At 36.2% G+C, this 23,428-nt stretch overlaps 1 protein-coding gene across 12 annotated transcripts in view; it reads right to left on the reverse strand.

Moving 5' to 3' along the window:
• Window positions 1-23,428, reverse strand: part of PAN3 (PAN3 poly(A) specific ribonuclease subunit) — a 77,476-nt gene that overhangs the window by 19,503 nt on the left and 34,545 nt on the right. For 7 of the 12 annotated variants that reach the window (XR_001464336.3, XM_015278729.4, XM_015278721.4 and 4 more), the window contains 8 exons: window positions 22,774-22,935; window positions 14,178-14,328; window positions 8,493-8,740; window positions 7,830-7,934; window positions 7,246-7,303; window positions 5,957-6,124; window positions 5,497-5,613; window positions 5,298-5,399 (listed from right to left, as the gene is read on the reverse strand). Coding sequence is in view for 11 of the 12 variants with exons in the window: in XM_015278729.4 (XP_015134215.1) it covers window positions 5,298-5,399; window positions 5,497-5,613; window positions 5,957-6,124; window positions 7,246-7,303; window positions 7,830-7,934; window positions 8,493-8,740; window positions 14,178-14,328; window positions 22,774-22,935 (1,111 nt within the window). In the remaining variant the exon portion in view is untranslated. The remainder of the gene's footprint in view (window positions 1-5,297; window positions 5,400-5,496; window positions 5,614-5,956; window positions 6,125-7,245; window positions 7,304-7,829; window positions 7,935-8,492; window positions 8,741-14,177; window positions 14,329-22,773; window positions 22,936-23,428) is intronic. The other 5 variants (XM_015278733.4, XM_015278725.4, XM_015278710.4 and 2 more) reach the window with 3 other exon arrangements.

Genomic DNA, 23,428 nt, shown 5'->3' on the forward strand with positions numbered 1-23,428 from the left:
CGAGACTCAAAAGCTCACTATGCAGGTGAAGCACACAGCTTTCCAAAGAGTGCTTAGCATGTTGAAAAACATAAAAAGAATTTTTTGAAGAAGTTAAAAGTGATCAAAGTTACATTAGTCTAAGAAACAATATTTTAGAGGTTCATATTTGATTTGAAATAAATTCCTAGCACGGGTTGAATCCATGCAGAGTTTCATAATATGTTCTTCCTCTGGTGCAGGATAGACTCGCTCCTATTAGTGCTTTCATCTGAGACACAGTACATAAATAATAACGGAGAAGATTAAAAATGTAGGAACTTCCACTCCAGAAACACAAGTAGTCCATTATTCCTCTTGCTACATTAAAATGAACTCAATAGGGGTTTTCTTGTTGCCTTTCTTACGTTTCAGTTCTGAGCTATGATGTTCTCAGATGAGAATGAACTGCGCTCTTTGCACTGCTGTGTCTTTTTTCTTCCCTTCTCTTTTTCTTCCCCAATAGCTTTCAATTAAGTTCAGTTCTCCCGTACAAGGACGAAGCCAGAGTTAGTCCTGAGATGGGAAGGAAAAGCTGGAGTACCTATGTACCAGTACTGCTTCTAGATTTCAGAGTTGCTTCAAGCTTTCAATAGGAAATTGAAATATTTAATCATCTTTGACTTCAGAACATTCATAGACAGAGAATCATTGTGCTGACTTTAAATATTTAGAAATTTCTCCTGCTCATCACAGTCTGGGTACATAACTTCACTCATTTTAAACTGAAAAGATTTCTTCTGAAAAAACACAATCAGTGACTCAGGAATGCAAAAACTACAAAGTCAACAACAATGTCCACTTTTCTGGATTAAATACTACTATTACCAACGCGTCCAAAAGAAATCAATGTCCAGGAAACCTGTCTACATTCTATCAGAAATATTAATTTACTATGAAACAGAATCTGAGGTGCTGAGAGCTACCATTAGGTGCTTGTACACCACGTTTAATTCCTGAGAGTATTTTCAATATACAGATCAAAGGAAATACCAGAGGCATGCTCAGCTCTCACATTAACCCTCCCAAAAATTCATCAGGACGAGGAAAAAAAAAATTAACTGACAGCAGCATGGAGTTACTGTTATTTGCCAGGATTTTCTAGCTGGCAGTTTTAAAATATGTACATTTAGAATGTGGTTTACCATTTAAGTAGATCAATGGGCAGTTAAGAGAAAAGGTTTTCAGTGCTAATTCACTAATTTATAAAATCACGTCTGCAGAGATAAATGTCCTAACATATACCACAATCTGAAACTGAATAGTATCAGAACAGTGGAAAAAAAACATACAAACATTAAAAATGTTGTAATATAATGTTAAGTTCAGACTCTTCGTCAAAATGCAAGTATTGAGGAAATACAAGGAATGAGAATCCAACAAATAGGAATAATTTAAATAAATATATTCCAAGGTAACTGAAAGACAGACCTTAATTTTAGAACTCGTGAATGCTTAACTGACAGAACAACATCAGATTATCACATTATATCACTTCAAGAAAGAATATTTCACTGCATGAAGAACAATACAAGGAATAAATTCTGTAGAATTCAGAAGCAACAAAGACATATGCTTGCAAGTGCTTAGAATAGCAATAAATATAAGCTGCTGATTTTTCCCCCTCCACTACCTTGCCTACGAAGTAACAGTGTCTGCAAATGGCATGGCAAAAGAAAAAAAATAAACCTCATCGCAGCTGACCACATAGACATCAGAAGGCAGCTATATAAACCATAATCCTCAGCTTTTAGCTGTCAAAATCTAGTGCTGCCAACTTGAGCATTCAACATACATGAGGTTGCATATCTGGAATCAAATTCTGAGTTCACTAATCAGGTTGACAGTGTCGTGCCTCCTAAAACTTTAAAAGCAATTGCACTAATCTGGGCCTCATGCTGCAGAGTACCCAACTTCCATCCATTCCCCTGCTTCTCTTGGAAGCCTCCTCTAGGCAGGAAGATGGCCAAGAAAATCTGTGAGGGGGTGGAGAAAGGATCCGTGAAGGCAGGCATTTTCGAGAAATCAAGTTATTGGTATGCAATCTTATTTTTTTCCTCCTCTACATTGCTCCTTCAACAGAGGAGCAGATTTGATAGCAACAGCTACCAAAAAAGAAAGGTCAGAGCAAAGATTTGCAGAAAGGTTTGGTAAAACTGGTCAACAGCAGGTTACTTGTTTTTTCCTTCTAATTTATATAATAAAAAGACCAGAAGAGTCACAGTCAGGAGAGAACTATCCTCCTTAAATAGCAATAAGATCTGCCACAATCGTTCACTTCAATTAAATAATTTGTTCTAGCTAAACAGAAGCTAATATCTTTCTTTCAGCTCCAAAACCCATCTCTGCCTAAGTAAAAGGGCAGTATTGGGTCAAATAAAAGATCTAGGTAGCCCTCTAGCCCGCTTCAGTAACATATGCACTAAAATCCGAAGAGTATCAAGAAATACCTAAGATCACAAACAACAGAATATTCTGCTATCCTCCAGTGATTTGGTGTTGGGAGACCTCCTGAGCTATTCTCTGTCTTTGAAGTTAACAGACCTCCAAGTATTTCTCTTCTGTGAGTAAGCACAATTTCCCTTTGAACCCAGGCAAGTATCCACAAGAACTTGTGACAAATTTCCATGACTTAATTATCTTTAGCTGGTTTTGAATTTGCTGTATGGCTAGTTTCTTTTGCCAGTCCTTAGTTTTTGCACTGAAAGAAACAAAAAATTGCCACTTATTTTCACTGATGATTTTCAGATACCTATCACATTCCACTCATTAGTAAATCCACCATATTTCTCTCCATCTTTAAAAGCATGAAAAGCACTATTTCACTTTGCTGTTCCTCATACACAGGCTTATTCCTGTCACCTCTGAACTTTTTCTATTTCTTCACATCCTTCAAAAAAGGCGAAGGTACAGCTACAGATGTAAATCTATAATGCAGCCATATCTTAAATACAGCATCTTCCCTTTCATTGTTTACTCTTTTCTTTATCTGTACCAGTCCTTCTCCTATTTATTTCTATTCAAGCAAGAGAACAGTATTTTCCTTATTCTACTTAGCTATAGCCCCAGACATTATTTTTTCCAGTAGTAACAGCCATGACAGAGGTCATCTCTTTATAGTTAAAATTAGGATTATGTTTTCACTCAATCATGTTATTTACATTTATTAGACCAAATTTCACCTGCCAGGTTTTTATCGAGTGTTCCAGTCTTGAAAGATCCTTCTGCAGTACATCACAATTAACCTTTGTTTTTTAACTAATCCAAATATGGTGAGTATTATCAGCAAACTCTGACAGAGCATAATTTACCCTCAACACAGATGAGTCAATGCATTAAGACATACAATTCCCAGTACGTTCTTGTGAGACTCCATAAGTGATCTCCCTTCACCGTGAAAATTGACTGTACGCTCTTCTTTCTTATCTTTCAACCAGTTATTAACCTTAATGAGGACTTCCTTGATCTGATCAACACTTAGGGTTGTTTCATTGTTTTTGTTTGCTTTAAAGTGTCTTATGGATGTCATTGGATGTCATTGAAGATTATATTCACTGAATCTTCCCTTCAAAGAGTTTCAATAAATTAATGAGGCACAACTGCTTCAAAAAAAAAAGGAATAAAACTTATTCTCTCCCAGTGTAACAAATGGACGTGTCCCAAGAATATTTATTATGCCTTCTATTAATTTATCCAGAACAGACATCAATCTTCTGAATGTAATAGAGAGGTATAAAAACATACAAGGACTGATTTACATGGAAATTCAAAAACCACAGGTTGGGGACACTCAGAAGACTAGTCCTGCACAAGATCACAATTAACCTAGAAGCAGATCTTCCACCTTTGTTGTACAAAGTGAGTTTGACATCAAGTTCACCAAATTTGTAATTATGATCTTCAACTTGCCATAAGATATGACAAGTCAGTCTAGGGGTTCTTCTATCGTGAGGTATTGTCACCAAAACCAACTCAAGTTCCAACCTTATTTATACTGGTCAGTGCAGTACAATTGAGTAGCATGAACTATTCAGTGTTAAAGGAACCTACAAGGCTCTGAATGTATTCACGCAGTAACAACCTATTATATTCTGATCTACCAGATTGTCAGTGTTAAACTTGAAAAGAGACTGAGTTCACAAGTTTGGCTCTAATTTCAAAAGGCACAAGGAAGAAGAAACTTCAGTTCCTGTTTATCTCTAACCACTGGTCACCTAAAGGCATTTAGGCAGTACCTACATCAATAAAATAAATAAGTCCAGGTCACAGGCTTTATTACTGTCCTCTGTTCACCCCTATGCTGGATCTACTTTCAAGGATGGTCCTGTATTGAGTGAGAAGCTGAGACAAGTGAGCTCCAAGGGTACTTTCCTACCTAAAGTCATTCTGTAATACCATTCAGTTGTTAGTGTGCTTCTTTTACAGTATGATATTGGTACATGCTCAGTTTTGGCCTGCTGTGTTCCTGAATGACAACACCTGAATGTGGTCTTCAGGACCATATGGGCCAAGAATTGGCTCTAAAAGGCATGAAGAGACAGTACACTGTTTTGGAGGGAAAGAGTTTAGCCGTCTGAGTCCTACTGGGCAACTTAACATGCTTGCGATAGACTTTACTTATGATGTAGCCTTAATCCTCAGAGCATGAAAAAAAAGAAGAAAAAAAACCAGACCTACGATATGAAATTTGTCAAAAAAAATGTTAGAAATTTTTTCCAATCCATTTCTTGTCTTCAGCTAGTACTTAACATTTCAAAAAAAATTATACAAAGCACTGCCTAATTAGTCCTCATTATACTTTCCAGGGAAAGCAAAACAAACAAAAAAGCACACACCACACCATTCTGTAAGTGCAGAGATCCTGAACAAAAAGCATCACATTGACAAAGCAGATGCCGTGTATAAAATATCTACAATAAGCATCAGATGTTACCCTGTGACAGATCTGCAATTAGAATCCCCCAGCTCTTGGCTCTCAATCCCCCCTGTGTAAAGTTGCTAACATGTAGGCAAAGAATTTTAATTCACTTACAAACTGAAAAATTTAACTCAAGAAGTTATTTCAAAAAACAAAGAAAACACCAAAAAAAAACCCAACCCTATATTCAGCAATTTCATTCAGAAACAGAAAAAGAGAGTTCTGATCCAATCAGTTTATGAGATGACAAAATTGATTATCTAGAAAAATAAGATGAACAAATTCTTCTGATCAACTATTTAATTGATCAAGTATTGGAAATAGTTCACAGAAGCATATTATGAAAACGTGTTTTCCTTACCCCATTTTCTTTTTGTGAAATAGGCATCAGCACTAGGGTCATTGAAGTGTCTGCTCATCATAGTCTCTCCTCCAGCATGAAAATCATATGCAAAAACAAGAGCTTAAAAATAGAGACATGTGACAATTACTAACTCTAGCATATTTAGAAAAAATGTCACAACACATTAATTGGGAGGGAAAAAAAGATATAAACTCACAATGTTCTCCAAATGCTTTAGTGGTAAACACTTCACGTAAGGTTACTATATTTGAGTGCTGAATTTTTTTCCACATGTCAACCAATACCATGCACTTCGTGTTAACAAGACGAAAACCTGGAAAAGATCAAAAAGCATACTTTAGGATGTTTGGGGAATGTTGGGGTTTTTGTTTGTTTTGTTGTTGTTGTTGTTGTTGTTTTGGGGTTTTTTTTTTTTTTTTTTTTTTTTTTTAACTATTATGTCTTCTAGAAATACTTAAAAGTAACTAAACACTAAAATAAGACCAGCATGCTTAGGAGTGCCAGGTCTGTGGGAACCTCTTGCTCCCTTTACACCCACAGAATAATTCTATCAAAGCTGTTTCAAGCTCTACACATAGAATATAAAAATATTTATTTAAACAAAAAATAGCCCTGGCATTAAAAAAAAAACAAAAAGACTACTCAGTTTTTCTCACCATGTATCCTTCGAAGGCAATATGGCAGGTCATCTTTACTATTTACAGCTTTATAGCATGACGTAATGTATCCAAAGTTGCTTGTTTTCTGTATGCGATTGGGTGGTGGCAATGGTTCTAAAGGAAAGAGACTGTGGTAGCTGTCCACTTCTGCTGGAACTGCTAAATCAGTACATGCACAGAAACAGATATAAGTATACTTTGAAGGAATTATTACAAGAGCAGAGAAAATGAAATCTGCTATGTAACTAACATGCAAATTCCATGCATTGTTTTCTTTATATGCATATGCTAAGTAAAAATTCACTACTTCTACTTTACTACTGATACACAGGTTCCTGAAAAGGATTCCAGAAAGCTAAAATAAATATCCTCACAAAAATAGTTACACCAAGTAGAACACTGCATCTCTTCTGTTGACTTTATCTGCTATTTTCTCACTCATCTTAAAAACTCATTCTTCTGAAGAACATTCCTCTGTTGTGTCTGTGGTATTTTTTCCTGCACAGACTCATAGATAAGCACCAATTTCCATACAGACTTCATATCACTTTAAAAGCCCTATTTCAAACAAAACAAACCTGAATCTTGTGTTGTAACATACTGCTTTAGAAAACAGAGGCACTGAAGGTTTAAAAATCAGGTTAAGAGATTACACTCCCAAGAAGAGATACACTTGTATGTCATCCGGGTTAGTAAACTTAACTACCTTTTAGACTGTATCATATTCACATTAAACACACAACCAGGAAGAATGCTGCAACCAAACACAGCAATCTGTTTAAAAACAAGGTTGACTGTAAATTCTTCAAAAATCAAATTACGAGTAGTACATTTCTCTCACCTGCCAACTAGTACAAAACCTCACTGATACACCAGCCAATTCATATTAGAACAATCAAGTCTGTTATTATAGCATTTGAAAACACTTATTAGGTATTCCTTTAAGAGGATTCATATAGAAAATGATGCAATACTGTTTTACATAAGGCTCTATTGTCTTAATGATCATTCCTTTTCCACTATTTTAAATATTCCCAACCATTACAGTGTTTCAAAACTGAATAAAATTACTTGAAAATTGAATAGAAACAAAAAATAAATTTAATATTTCCAAAATACTTTGGTTTTTGGTTATCCACAACCTAGACTTCATTTTAAAAAAATTAAAAAGAGATGGGTTATGGGTTTTTTTGTAGTTGGTTTGTTTCAAGCCACTGGTAACTACTGTTGTATACGCGAGACTACAGAACAACATAAACACAATTTAAATTATAAAAAACACTTACCAGGAATATCAGCCTGATCTACCTGGGCCATCGTTATTAGGTGTCTATTGATCAGTTCCTGAAGAACAAATTAGGTCAAGTTTTGAACACTAGCTTGAAAAGTTAATGACTTAAAAGTTAAACTCTTCAATGGAGGAGCTGCAAAAGACATTAGCCAGAACTAGCATTGACAGAAGTATCTACTACATTAAGGCTGAAGTGAATAGTAGTCACAGCCAAGCCCTAATAGAAGGGCTCATTAACTAACATCCTTCCTTCCAGTTAAAGGCTTTAAAACTGGATAGGATTACAGCTTAAAAGAATGCTACGTAAATGAACTCATGCATACTAATATATATTACACAAGTAAGAATATGTACTCAAACAGCCAATCCTGGCATGCAGATTAGACTGCAATCACATATGCTGACACCCATACCACAACCCTCTTTTGTACTCTATCCACCACAGGACTAAGTTTTTAAAATTCTCCATAGGGAAAACTGTCTGGACAGCTGTTTAGTCATGATTTCTCTTCTGCTACTGCCAATTTCCTACTTTTCTCCAAGATACATAATTTCACTTTAAATTCTCTTTTATATTACCTGTCTGAGCTCATCTGCCATGAAGAAGGAAGGTGCATTTGCTTTTGGCTGCATATAAGCAACATGAGGTGCAGCTGGATGGTAAATGTGGTAGTTTGGAAATACCTGAAAGTAAAAAAAAAAAATATTAAGCAGCTTAAAATCCTTAAGCATAAGGAAAATAGAGTTTTGTCATCTTATTAGTTTAAGCTGCTGAAATATAAAGTCTTCAGGCATAGTGCATGTTACAAATACACTGTCAGGTGCATCACAATTTCCTTATGTGATACACAGTACCAGTGATTTCAGAGGGACGTGTGTAAGTACATACTTAAAATTTTTATTACTGTATTTTCCCCTTCACTATAAATGCAAAATTTCTTTAACCTATCAAACATGAAAGCAATTTGAAATAATCATTAATATTTTCTATGTATGTATCCACTGAGACATACATAAAACGTTCTCTAATTTTGTAGTAAACCAAAATTCTCTACAGGGTAAATGGAGAACAAAAAATCTTTAGTCCTTTGTTTTCCAAGATCACTGAAATCTATCTCAACATTCAAAAGGCCACATCTTCACACAGAAAAAGGGTTTCAGAATATTATGAATAACTAATATAGCATTAATCAATTCTGTCTTTGTAAGCTCAATGTACTTTTGCACAGAAAGCAAACATACCATTCCTGTGAGAGGTGCTGGAGTTGTATCAGTATAGAAGTACGTTGTTCCACCCACTGTTTCCTTCTGGATCACCTGGCCAGTAGATGGAGGCTGAGAGACAGCGTTAGCAACAGAAGCAGAGGCACTAGTAGGCACCATATAGTTTGCTGGGTTAGGAGTATGACTTCTTCGTCGAGGAGCAGGAGATGTATGAGGAGTTATTTTGGGGGAATGAAGAGGAGAAGATCCCGCTGATAGTGACATTCCTTGGAGAAAAACAAGAAGATATTCTCGATCAAATCTCTGTTGTTGCTTTTTTTTTTTTCTTTAATTTGAAAAAATCCTTTACAACACAGACTTCAGAACTGAATAATATTCCGAGCAGATGAGAGGCTTAAGGATGTTTATATCTTTATGAAAAGTTAAAGGTAAAACTGTAACAGCAAGACTGGAGCAGACGTTTTCTTGAGAAGTCTTTCAGTTCAGAGAGAAAAGGCTTGAGAACTTACAACCTTCACATGAAGAACTGGAAAAATACAGGCAGGAAGAGGAGAGATGAACCAAACTGATGCTTTGTCTAGAAGAAGAAAGCTTACTAAACTGCATGGAGAAAATATTAATAACTTTGTGGTAAGTGAATGTTTACATAAGTTAGAGGAACAGCCCGTGAAGCTTGCCAAGCTATAACTCATTTAACCCAATTACGTGTTCCTCCTACTAAAGTACTTTCATGAATGACTACTGCGAGAGTTAGATCTTCAATGATTACAGCACACGAGTAAGCAAGAAGAAATAAACTACTACTGATCATGTCAGGGAAACCTACTTTCCTGTCATAATCAAATAAAAATGCAGTGTCCTCAAGAACTATTTGATATGTAGCTTCTCAGAATGAGATCTGCAAGGTATTCATACGGGCATTTGAAAATTTTCTCAAAGTTATTTTCTTGATTGCTGCTTACAGTAAGTTTAGTAGGAAGACAGGCAATTAAATCAAAGCTTCAGTTTAGATTCTAAACATAATGTAGCAGTGAGGGGGAAAAAAGGGCAACCTGCAACATATACATGCTTTATAGTTAACAAAAACTTTTTGGTCGTTTCAAAAGTTATAGTACCAAAAATTCTCAGATACATCTATGTATAATAGTTTATGAGCTGCTGAAGAGACCACCCTTTAGAAAACTTGTAACATTACTAGCAGAAGATACCACTTATCATGGTGTTTCAGTCAGTACAAAGGGGAGCACTTCTGCTATCTTCTGTTGCTCCATTCAGATTGGACTGTACGTTTGTTGCTCTGAGCCAGCAGTACACTCACTAGTCATGCCTTTCAAACTTCTGCTGGAAGATTTTTTTCTTGAGCAACTATTACAAGCAATTCTTACAGTTTTTTTTTTCTTTACAGTTACAAGCAATTTTAGATGTTTTTTCAACTCTAAGACTTAGTTTCTTAAAATGTATTCCTGCTGAAGCATAGTTACAAATATAAACCCCTTATGTCTTTGAGCATTCATGGAGTGAAAGGGAGATGATCAGTTATATGAATCCTTTCAAATGCCTTTCTGATCTCATGGAAGTGTCATTTCGGAAGGACCTTGAAAGTTTAACAAAAGTCATCTGGCAGACAGAACATATGGGCTATTCATTTGCCAGTATATATCATCAGTTCAAGATACGAAACAAATTTGATTACATTTTATCTTCATACTACTAGAACACCACTGCATGAGTTACAAGAAATTTGCTGCTATTTAGTACTGTGGTAGGTTTCAGCGGGCAGAGGCAGAAAGTACCCAAGATGAGAGGTCCACATAAAATTCTGCTGTCTGAGTACGTAAGTATTAACAATTAAAACCCTTTTAAGTCACACACATAAAAAAAAAAACCTTATAGTAGAGCTGATGCAGAGCTAAATATTTATGGGAATAATAATTAAGGTGCACACACTCAAGCAGATCTCATCAGCTTCATGAGGATTTCAACCAGTTAAAACTTTGCTTATATTAATATTTAACGAAAACAAAACAGGATGAGATAGCAGAGCACAATCTAAACACCCAGGGAAGGCAGCAGGTGGAAATTACAGCAGGAAAGAAAATGAAAATGGCTGCATTAAAAGGTAAACACGTATTCCTACTGACTCACACTGAAGGAAAAGACAGCACTGAGCACAATAGTAAAACTGTGGTCAATGTGGAGAACGCCTCAGTGGAATTAGAACAGCTGTTTTCAATAGCGCAATTTAATGTAAGTATATTTTATGCAAGTATAAGAAAAGAAAGAGGATTTACTCTAATTATAATTATATTTCTGATTAGAATTGTATTTTATATAATTGCACCACGATCCTGACCAAAAAAAGTAACATTTTTAAGCTTTCTGTATGACTTTAAAGTTCTCTACATCAAAATTCAAATGCTAATAGGATTATTAGGACAAACACTAAAACAGGCACGTCAAATTGTTCTCCCCGGGTCTAATCTACTACTAGATGGCTCTCAATTCCTCCTGCTGGTGAATCTTGAAGAGAGAGTAAATACTACCTTGAAAGGCAAGCTGCTAGGAAAAAGAGCTCCTCTTGCTTCAAACGTTAAACAATGTTGTCATGGTATCATACCAATGTGGAAATGGTTGTAGGCTTTCCAACTTTTAGCCAGGTTGACTGTGATAGCACAGGTTACCTACATGTACCTGTAACCCTGCTGTTCTACTGTTTACACAGAGAAAGATTTGCACAGAAGAATTAAATTAGCCTTCTCTATTGTTGTATTTTCTCTTCTTGCAATGTCTTTTATTTTTGAATTTTCTTTGAGACTGAAGAAAGAGGGAACTTAAGGAAAGGTATGGAAGACAGTCATCTCAGTGACATTTCATTTCACTGTGTTTTAGTATTTTATTAAAAGCTGGAGACTGAGATGAAGACTGATTGTTGAGATTATACTTGAAAGCACTTATCTAAGAAATGTGAAGATACACATGTAGAAGTAGGGGTAGCCTTCTTATGTGCTGTGTCCTAATGGACATGTCAGGTGCGGATACAAGAAGTTACCTGCTGTAATAGGTTAGCTTCTGGTTGTCACTTCCTACAGTATTTCTGCAGTATATTTTTTTCCACCTAACAAGACAGGCGGAAAAAATATTTTCCAGGGACACTCAATTTTATGAAGAGTTACCTAAGAAATACTAGGTGCCAAAAATGTTCTTGTTTTACACCTACCTTTAGGGAGATCTCAGAGATTAGATAGATGAGATAATTTATTATTTTTTTCCCCATCCTCAAGAGGGAAACCAAAGAATTGTTCTCTACTTTGTAATAATGAACGTAAAAATGAATTAAACTATGGCTCTTCCAAAAAACTTATTCCTACTACATTTCCTTATTTAAGAAAAAAATATGAAGTTCTTGCAGAATACAGGAAGAAATTTCATGCAAAAGTTGAAGACTTGCATGTTTCATGAAAGTTATATTCTACTGGAAAACATACACCATTTAACTGGAAGGAGATTTCTTTTTATTTTAAAGGAGAACTCTTGCAAACTCTTTACACTGGTAAGCAAAATCAAACTAAACCAATAACAAACACTTCAATGACAATTTTCAAACATCTTTAATTCTTTATTTTGTTATCTACTATAACCTAGATGGTGACATTTCCCCATACATAAATACCATCTTCTTATTTAAGAACCTAGTCCTTTAGAGAGATCATTTCCTAACTCACCTTAAGGTAGCAGAAATTTGGTTGGTTTGTTTGTTTGCTTCCCCCCCCCCCCCCCACCCTCAGAGGGTATATACTATTGAGAGCTAAACCTCTTAAATAAAAACAAATATCTGTGGGTATTATTTACACTGCATACTGAAGTTCAGAACATTCTTCACTCAGTGTAGAGAAAGAAGCTTCTACAAAAATTCAAAGCACCCAACTCAGACCCCTGCTTTAAACTCATATTCTTGGTAATTATACAGAAATAACAGGAAAACAAGCCAATCTTGCCTGAAGTTAGCTTTTACAAGGATTCCCCCATCCCTCTTTTCCTGAACAAATGTTAGTATTTGAGCCTAGATCATTTTCCGCATTGGCATGTGCATTTCAAGGACCTCAAACTGTTGTAAGAACTTCTTTCATCAACAGCATTACTTATCCTTTCAAGCATTACTTACAGATAGTAAAGAAATTGGACTGTGAAGGATCCCTCTGAGATCCCACTGGACACTTTCCAAAAGTGGACCATTTTACTGTATTCTATTAAATCCTTTATATACTTTTCAATCCAGGTGACAAGGCTGAGAGGCATATAAACACAACAGTTTTCCAATAAGACTGCACAGCACAATAGAGGATGAAATCAGACACAGTACTGCATTATATTCATTTGGTCAGCAGAAGCATCAATCACCTTCCTAGCCTGTTTCAATTATTGTACCACTGCACTACTTAAATGCTGACTTATCTCATACTGACACTGATTTTTATTCCCTATTACTGGGAAAGCCTGAAGTTCCATTGAATGGAGGGCAATTGTCAGTACTAGTTTTTAAAAAAGAAAAAACTACAGTATTTGCCCTTCTAATTTTGGTAGTTACCTAATGCTTTTTGTTCCTTGCCACAAGTTTAAGAAAATAAAGGAATTTGCTAGAGAATCTGAGGGATGTAACACCTAGCTCTGCTCATCTTTGCATCTTGCAACTATTTCATTTTTCTACATCTTTTTTCTACATTTTTCTGATCTCAAGCAGTTCACAGATCCATAAACAATTTGATCTTAAAAAAAATTGTCAAAATTCTATGCATAGAACACATTTAGAAGTTGATATTGAAAGTGAAATGACATGATATGACAGATACAGTAAGAGTTAATGGATATTTTGCAAGGCAAATGATTTTGGTATAAGCTAATGTTCTACTTTTGCTATTGAGCAAAATTTAAGCCCACATGTATATCAGTAACACTGAAAATAATCATGTCTAGTTTACATCCTCTAGAAATAAATCAGTAGGGCAGACGAATGCATGGTAACCAATGTACATATTTACTGCAGTGTGTCTCTAGACCGGAGCTAGTTTAAAGCTGCACCAGGTAATGCTCTATCATGGGCAGCATAGAGCAGAGTGTGTTATAATTCAGCACCTCTTTTCCTCCAAAAAAAAAAAAAAAAAAAAGAGTAAATTAGTCCAAGGTAATCTCAGTGCTGCTGTGCCTGAATGAATTTCACAGCCTGCAGCTTGATTTTCATAGATTCATAAAATAATTTGAGTTGGGACCCTTAAAGGTCACCTAGTCCAACCCCCCTGCAATGAACAGGGATGCCTATAGCTCCATCAGGTTGCTCAGAACCCTGTTCAGCCTGACTTTGAATGTCCCTAGGGATGGGGCATCCACCAGCTCTCTGGGCAACCTGTGCCAGTGCCTCACCACCCTCACTGTAGAAAACTTCTTCCTTATATCCAGACTAAATCTCCCCTCCTTTAGTTTGAAATGTTTCCCCTTGTCCTGTCAGCTTCTTCAGTTTCATTCTACTAGATTAATCTCAAGTTCCTTCCACTTTTACATGCCTGAAGACTTGCTCAAAATTAAGAGCTAAAGTAGGAGGTGGCCAGACTTACACACAATGAACCTGATTATAAGTTTTACAAGATTATTTTCGGCATAATTAAAAGTTAAAAGAAGCAACTGTACTGTAAATCATTACTCTCAACTTACCTGGTGCTAGCCCAGCAGCAGCAGGACTTCCCATGGAGGGATGAGAGAACAAGGCTTGAGAGAAGGCAGACATACTTGACTGGGATACGTTACTCAGCCTGGAGGTTGATCCTCCTTTAGGAATAAATTCATTTGCAGTGGGGTTTGGTGTCTGTATGAAAACAAATGTAAATTAAATGTTTATTTTAAACATGAAGAGACAGACAATGCCTACTTGGTAGAAAACACTTTCTAGGCGGGCCAACTGGATGCATAGGATATTTAAGCTATGTACAACTTGCTGACAAGAACTGCAGACACCGGAAGCTGGTCTGCATGAACGGTTATAAATGTTTTGCTACGTTATGTGTAAAGTAGAGTTAGCAAGATTTCCATACAAAGAGCTGATTTAACACAAACACTTTGCAAAAAGGCTTTCCATTAGCATTATACTACAAAGTTGGAGAACTGATTTGAAAATGAGAAGGCCCCACCACTACTGCAGACTGTCCTTAAGTGACTTTAGAAAATCCAGTGAAAAATAAGCAGCAATTCCAACTTAAAGCAATAGAAGAACCCACCATGTTACTTTTCTATGAAAAGAACCTCCATTTTAATGACATATTTCACCTATGTAGAATCTTTAATAATGAGTTTAAACTTGGTACAGCAGAAGCAAATAGGAAGAAAGTAACTGTCAAACATTCGTTATTTACTAGTACATAAAAAAACAGAACCAACTTTCAATATCTCTTAAAATCTGTGCATCATTTTTGTTGAGGTTTTTGTGTTCGTTTTTTTTGGGGGGGGGAGGTGAGGAGGGCTGGGCAGGGAGGGGATGCATGAGGACTTCAGGGGAAAAAAATCCAAATTACAGCTCAAAAGGCAAAAAGCTTAGTATTGAACAGCGAGTTACATTAGACATCAGTGGAAGAAAATATAAGAGAAGAAATAAAATACTACATGAAAATTACTTTGGAGCTATAAAGTATTAAATATCAAAGTTCAGTTTATGAAGTCACTTTAAGTATTCCTCTCAAAACTGCCTTAACAAAACAAGGTAAAATAGAAGACAGTAATCATTTTAGGTAGACAAAGGATGTTGCTAAAATAATCCATTGTGGTTTTCTAAAACAAATCGTATTGGATCACCATGGTTTTAAGCAGATTTAAAATAACTAAAAAAACTCAAACGTTAAATTCCATTTTCACCAATATGAATTAAGTGTCAGAACTTAAGTTAGAGCCAGATTAGAAAGTGGGATTGTGAAACACTAATTTAGACAGCGCAGGAAAATATCTGAAAATATTTTTTGTGGTTTTTTAACATCTTCATTTCAAAAGCACAGTCTAATGTAACATTAATGTATTTGAAATAATTGGAAAAGTAAGAGGATTCTGAAAGCTGGAAAACTGAAGAGGATGCTCAGGTTTAAAATAGTAAGATAGTAAGAATGCTTCGCCTTGGGTCGCACAACCATTGGCTACCCCATTATGTCACATAATGGTCATTCTAAATGTGTGTGTATCTAAATATTAAAGAATAGTCATAACCAATTATGCAGACTAGTGAATTAAAACACTTGCAACTTAAACAGATAAAAAGTTCATAGAAGCCTTTAAAAAAAGACTTAATTAAGAAAAGCTTGCAAAGGCATTGACAAGCTTGCAAAGGCATTGACAAATGAAGCCAAAGAAAAAAAAAAGTCCATTGATTTGTACAGCTCAAAACTGAAACCAAGTAACTAATATGTTTAAAACCAAAAGGTAATATTCTGGACTTATTCTTGCACCTAAAATTCAGATAACTAAGAGAATTACATTCCTCTAGGAAAAAAAAAGAAAATCTGCTGTGCAACAGTTCAGCCAATTCTACACCGAAGCTGGAGAAAATGGCAGAAGTGGCAAAGAGTTGAGCATAATTTGTCCATGTAGTGACACACTGAAAACTCATCAAACAAACCAACTGCAACAGTGAGGGACAAAATTTGTAGTATCTTATCAAAAACACGATAATTCAAACAATTATATGAAACTTAAGATTTTCACTGTTAAAACTAGCCCTGGAATATCCACAGATCTACCACATGCAAAAAAACTTGTCAACTAGTCAACAGGGGCAGGAGATGGTAAAAGATTCAGAAAATGCCAGTGGAGAAAGAAAGACACCCTCTGGAAGACACTCTCAGCCTTAAATAGAGCAACTGAGAGAGCTTCCAAGATCCCAAGCATACCACTCTGGCTAAACTCTCACTACTTTCACTAAATCAATCCAATTGATGCCTATAGAACAGAACTTGTTAATTCTAAATGCATTCAGTAAGTGCTCATACACACTTGCAAGTTCTGTTCTATAAAACAGTCGCTTACATATTCTTCATCACTTTACGGTGGAAGGACTTGACAGCCACGCTTTAAGTGGCAGGTCACAGAATGGTTTGGCTTGGAAGGGACCTTATAGCCCACCAGCTCAGGCTGCCCAGGGTCCCATCCAACCTGGCCTTGACCACCTCCATGAATGGGACATCCACAGCTTCTCTGGGCAGCCTGTGCTAGTGCCTCATCACTCTCTGAGGGAAAAATTTTCTCCTAACATCTAACCTAATCTTCCGTCTTTTAGTTTAAAGCCATGTTCCCCTTGTCCTGTCATTATCAGGCCATTTAAAAAGCCCCTGTCTTTTTCACAAGTACTGGAAGGTTGCAATGAGTTCTCCCCAGAGCCTTCTCCAAGCTGAACAAGCACAACTCCCTCAGCCTTTGTTCATAAGAGAGGTGATCATCTTCATAGCCCTCCTCAGGATGCACTCCAACAGCTCCACATCCTTCCTATGCTACGCACCCCAGGCCTGGACACACTATTGCAGGTGTGGACTCATGGGGGCAGAGTTGAGAGGAACAACTACCTTCCTCACCCTGTTGGAATGTCTTTGTGTATTCATATAGAAGAGTGAAATCTAGGCATCTACCAGAGCAGGCTGGACTATGCTGCAGAATTAAGCAGCTGTGGTTTAGAAACCTGATGGAAATTCAGTTTGCATTGCATTATTTAGTGTCACAATTCAGCATCAGAAACATTGCTGGTTAAGATTGACTTATTTCTACATAACTACTTATATAAACATTCGCACTGAAAACAGCTTTGATTTGTACAGCTAGACTCTTCGGTACAAAAGCCTATTTACTTCCCTGTTAAGTTACAAACAAGAAGTTGTAACCCTAAACTTTTTCCATTATTCAATAAATTGTTTAAATATTAATTTATTGTAAAAATTGTAAAAAATTTCCGCATTCAAACTGTTTTCTAACTACAGAAAAAAGTATCCGAGTTTCAGAGCCACCATCCAAAACAAAATAATCCAAGTAGTACAATAAAATTTTAATAATTTGTGGTCAAAAATAGTAATGCATTATCAAAATTTGAAGCTTATGCTTTAGGCTATGTTTAGATGCATGTCATATTTATTTGTAGTTGCAGCTCTTAAGGAACTCTTCTAAAAGCATACAAGTTTTCATGTGAACTAAACAACATTTTCCTGCACTTTGCTTCCAACAAAATGAAACAGATCCCAAATATATCGATAGCATTTAGAGGATGGAATATAACCAAGTTAACTGTTCAATCTTTTAATTACTTTTCAAACACCGTAGACAACATCTTGTACCAATGAGCACATAAACATGCAAAAACCAGGATTTAGTGTTCTTAGTGGCCAATGAACCTATAAGTGACATTCCTGGTCCTGAAGAATATCCCACTCTGACACTACAAAGTTTAAATTCTAGTGTTAGTTTTACATTTCAATCAGCAGTAGACTTGAAAATATCAGTTTAAAAGATGAATAAGCTTTAAATTATTCAGAACATTATACAGAACATTAAGTTTTCCTGATAGAATCTTACTACCAAGCTTCAAGAGGAGAGTAAGAATTCTTACATTTTGATTAGAACTACAATAATCTATACCTAATTAATGAAAAACATTTTCATCTTTCGGCATTATGCTTAAATTCCCTACATGCTCAGGTTTTATGACAGATTTCACTTAGTTACATTAAGATGTTACATTAAGAAATAACAGCAAATTTCTTCATGCTAGACTAGGCTTTAAGTTTTAAGTCTGAGAAAACCAGGACTTGTGAAAGAGAAAATAGGTACTAAAGATTTAAATATTGTGAGTAATTCCATGAAAGGAGATGCAGAGAGGACTCAGAGGACATGTAATGAATTATGTGATAAGCTGATGTCAAAAATAAAAGAAAAACAAAATGAGAAGCAGCTAGCACTGTGCATTATGCAGCAAGTAAAAGACTGCACCTTCCAGCCTCAGGTGCACATGTTCTACAGAGAGGCACACACAAAAATGATTCATTTTCACTTCATTCATTTCATTTATGTTTGAAGCACTTAAAAAAAAAATGTAAAATATACTAGATGGGGGATGGAAACAGATCTTCTGTGGGTACTAAAGGAAAATAATTCAAGAATCCTTAAAGGAGACTGAAGTTGAAAGTAATGCATACACTGAAAGAAAACTGCAGAGAATGAAGGATCTCAGCTTCTCACCAATGCTGGCAGAACCACAGAGCAGCACTGCAACTTCACTGTATGTTTTGGAGTTTTACATATCAACAGATTTCTGTAGTCTAGGAAGATGACAATTCCAGTTTCCTTGACTATCAATTCCAATACATATAATTTTTCTCTGCGCTCCTCTGTGATGAGCTCCTAAGGCTCCAGTGCATTCATTCATAGACTAATCCTCAAAGTGCCACGAGGGATAGAGACACCCGGTAAAATAGGAGGGATCTGAGACCAAGATCTTTTAAAGGTTGTGCAGGGAGCCCACAGAAGTAGTGGACTGCCCCTTTCCCTCATTTCCAGTTCAGTGCCCACCAGCTGAGCTACAGCCCATTTCTGTGGCTGTAACACCACTCAGTTATTTCTAGTTGCACTATAAAAGCCAGCTACCTGAAGCAAAATGTAGGCAAATTTCATTTCAGAAGAATGTGCTAATGTACTTACCGTGCTAAAAACCAGAAACAAGCCTTTTTTTCCTCTTTTTATGTTGTCCTTCACCTCCCAGTTCATGTTGATCTGTTCTGACATCCAGAATTGCATAATCCTGTAATGGTTACAGAAAACCACCACTGAACTGTACCCAAGCTATGAGCAGGGCAGTTCTCTGCCAGCCTACTATGTGGCATAGATCTCAGAATGTTTTCTTAATTCAACAACATGCAAGAGGGTATTTTTATGTAGTTTTTTGAATGGGCAGATGTGCAATAGAAGTAGTTTCAGTCTACGCAGAGAGCATCCTCTCTCCAGAAGGATTCCTTGATGTCCATGACATCAGAAGAGGACACATTCTGGAATGTCAGAGCAGCCCATCAGACGTTGGAGGTTACTAAGGACTTGAACACAAATCTCCTTCCCTCTCACTTCTCATGTGCAACATGCTTCCTTACTTCAAATACTGTGACACACCATCACGTTACCCACACAGTTAAATCTAAGAAATTCATTTCACCAACGTTACTAGCTAGATTTCAATTCCACTCTTCAAAAGTTAGAGACAGTTTCACTAAAGCCAACCAATTTTGCTGAGTTTAGCATGAACAAAATGTGTTTGCTACACACTTCTTTAAAAATACTCTTTAGTACTTTATTAAAGAGCATTGTTAAAACTATGAACTTTTAGAAGTCTATGCTTCTGATGCAAAATACTTTAAAAATTATTTATAAAACTGAATTCAACCCAAGAAGCAAAAAACAAACCAAAAAACCAGCTATTCATGGTGCTTAAGAAATGATCTGTATAACAGAAGTTGCATCCATTCCTGCTATTTTATACATACTTTGATAATACAATATGCATCTCACGGCACTGCGTTAGTTTCCTAACACAGGGCAGGACATACCACTAAGGAATGGTTTTGCTTTTTGCCTTATTTATTTTTAAATGCAGAACCAGGGACAGCATTCATTCTGAACTCCACTTTTAAACACAGTGTTATGCTTATGTGATTAAAGTTAAAAAAAAAAAGTAAATAGATCTGTATTAAAAATTGATAGCCATGCCTGAGAAACAACTATATTGTTTACCAAACAAGGTAGTTCTCAAGGTACACTGTAAAGCCACTCATTTTTCAGACAAGCATCTCTATACCTTAAAAAACAACACTTAATATTGCACCATGAAATAGTGCCTTCCCACATCTTAAATCACACATTTAGAAGAGTAGACATTCGATTTTGAGATATAAATTTGCTTTCTTGTCTTTAATGAAGAAAAAAACGCCCTCAAACAGTTGCACTCACTACATTTCAACTTTTCTGCTTATGATTGCTTACCACTCACCATCAGCCTAGATTTAGTTGGTGCCATCTATATTCACATCTGCAAAATCCTCTGCACAGCTTGTTTTTTTTCAAAATACTGGAGAGACCAATGCTAGATGTGGATTCTGCGTTGACTGTTTTTCTACTTCAGGACAACTTAAATCTCAGTATGAAACTACAGTGGTTTGGTTTTTGGAGATGGGTTTTTTTTTTCCACGGTGCCTATTTTTTCTCAAAGTAGTTTCGCAAACCAAACTTTTCCAATAACCACAGCCATTTCTTTTTGCTCTTCTACAATTAACATTTTAATTTTTTAACATCCTTGAGCTTTGGTTTAGTAGTGATTCAGCAAATGCTCATGGGAATACAAATGGCTAACAATGATCAGAACAATAATGTCGAAGTAAAATTCAGTTATTCATCCACATAAAGCTTTACATATCCTCATAATCTCATCTATAGTCTGTTCTCCACACCTTTTTCCATTCATTCTTGCCAAACTCTACTATTACTATGCAATCTCTTCCCTATTTCCTTGAGCTGAAACATCTTTTTTTTTTATTTCCAACAGATGTGCACAAACATGCTATTTAAAGCCCCAAATCTCCACAGTAAACTACATAATTGCTCCGTAAACCTATAAGAAACCAAAGAAAGCATGGTGACCTTGCGCTTTCATCTTCTACAACTTCAACACAGCTTTGGAGGACATAAACACTGAATACAACTGTTCCTGCCCAGAAGCTCCAAGTCTCACAGGTTCTTCAACCTTCAGATAATGCTAAGATGTTCCATTTTATTGTTGAGCAGAATAGATCAATGACAAACCTCGACACAACACAGAAACAGCAAGAGGAAACAGTGGAGAATATGAATACAAATGGGCTTTTCCTGTTTGAAAACCAATTTTCTTTCTGTCTTCCCAGGGCAAATCACACACACAGAATCACAGAATGGCTTAAGTTGGAGGGATCTTAAAGACCACCTACATCCAACTCCCCTGCCATTGGCAGGGTTGCCACCCACTATCTCAGGCTGCCCAAAGCCCCAACCAATCTGGCCTTGAATGCATTTAGGGATGAAGCATCCACAACCTCTCAAGTCAACCTGTTCCAGCGCCTCTCCTAATTAAGGTTGGCAGTCCTTTAGATAAACAGGTAAATCAATCTGTCAGTCTTCTTTCACTTAAGAAAAAGTAGTGCTTCACTGGCTCCAACCATTCCTCTGCAGCCTTACTTTGTCCTTCTACCAATGCTTCATTATTTTCTGCCAGTGGTTCTGCTGCTTCTCCAGCAGCAAAAGGGCCAAGACAAGACTTATGGCCAAGTGACTGCACATAGTATCAGTTTGCACGCAACGAACTGCTAATCATTCCCAATCTCAGCAGTAAAAAAAGTATCCAATCATTAAGTAATGCAAAACTAGTACTCGCATTACAGAGCTCCAGTGTGAGCTTCACATCAACCCTAATATGACAGAGTTAGTGAACTGAAAGAAGTTTCAGAGGCCACCAACTCTAGTTATCAGTAAGTCTGTTGCTGATTTACCTATTTCAAACACTTAAAAACACAAAAAATGAAAACAAACTTACACAAAGACTTGAGTAACCATCTCTGAAGAATCAAAAGCAGCACTTCAGTACAAAACAGTAGTAGTAGCAGTGTTGTAGTTATGACAACTATGATAACTTTCATCTAAACCCTGTCTCAAAGGGCTCTGAGCAGATACTTCTCAGAAAAGAATCATTCTTCATTATCATCTCAAGGATAACCTGCTGCTTCCAAATAAGATACGCTCAAGTCCAGCTTGAGGAGACTAAAGAACGTAAGACTAGAGTTTTCAACACAAAAGTTGAGAAACTATTTGAACTACAGACATTTACACTTTCTGATCATGATAGTTACATTCCGCACCAAAGGATTTCTGTTTCATTCTGTCAGTTGTTTTAACAAAGGCCACTAATTTTCACAGTAAAAACTTTCATGAAACAGGAAGTAAGTGGATGCATTTGTCTGCTTTTAAAATATATTTAATCATTATTTTTGCTTCTCCTCCATGGATTATAACAATCAAGCAGAGTACATAACACAGGGGTAGGTGAAGAGAATGAAACAAAATCTGAGTCATTCTCCCTGAAGGGGACACTATGTGTGTTTGGAAAACATTTTATCCTATTCCAACTCTTATTTAGAGTAACTGCTTCTAACATTTTCTAGAATTTAAAATAAAGCATCCAAAAACACAGAAAAAGTGACTAGTAAAAAAAAAAAAAATTTACCTGTAAATTGTTTTCTGTGACTCTGTTCCACCAAACCATATTGATGGGTACTCCTGTTTTACACCTGTCAGTCAGACAGCCAATAGGGTTCTTTGATTTTCTTGCTTTTGATCCCACCGGAACTATCCTCTCATCCAGCATCCCCAGTCGATACTTCCTGGGCTACGAAAAAGAAGGAGAGAAACCAGGCCACTCCTAACAACCCTCATCTAAAGCTACGCTACTTTAGGTGTAACACTGTGACATGATTTCTGGATTGGTGGAATAGGAAACAATTTGCAAGTAAAATTTGTAATTTTTCTGAGACTGTTTCCTTTCAATCCTTACTATTTGGTTGTAATAAACATTTTAAAAAAATAAAAAGACTAAGCCTCATAACTTCAGGGATTAATTATTTATATGCAAATCTTTCCACCAAGGGTCAGACATTGAAATATGAGTATATATAATCAGAAATTCAGTAAAGTAAGATGTTTAAAAAAATCATCTGTATTTTCAACAGATACCTTCAACCACATCATAATACAGAACTCTACTTCTTCCTTCAAGATTTTTTTAATCAAAAAACAAGTTATCACTGACTTTTGCAGGCTTCTTTTTAAGTTTAAATTTGCCAAGATTTGTCTGCTGAACATTTCAAGAACAAAAAAAAAAC

The sequence above is a fragment of the Gallus gallus genome, chromosome 1, assembly GCF_016699485.2.
Source record: "Gallus gallus isolate bGalGal1 chromosome 1, bGalGal1.mat.broiler.GRCg7b, whole genome shotgun sequence".
NCBI lineage: Eukaryota > Metazoa > Chordata > Aves > Galliformes > Phasianidae > Gallus > Gallus gallus.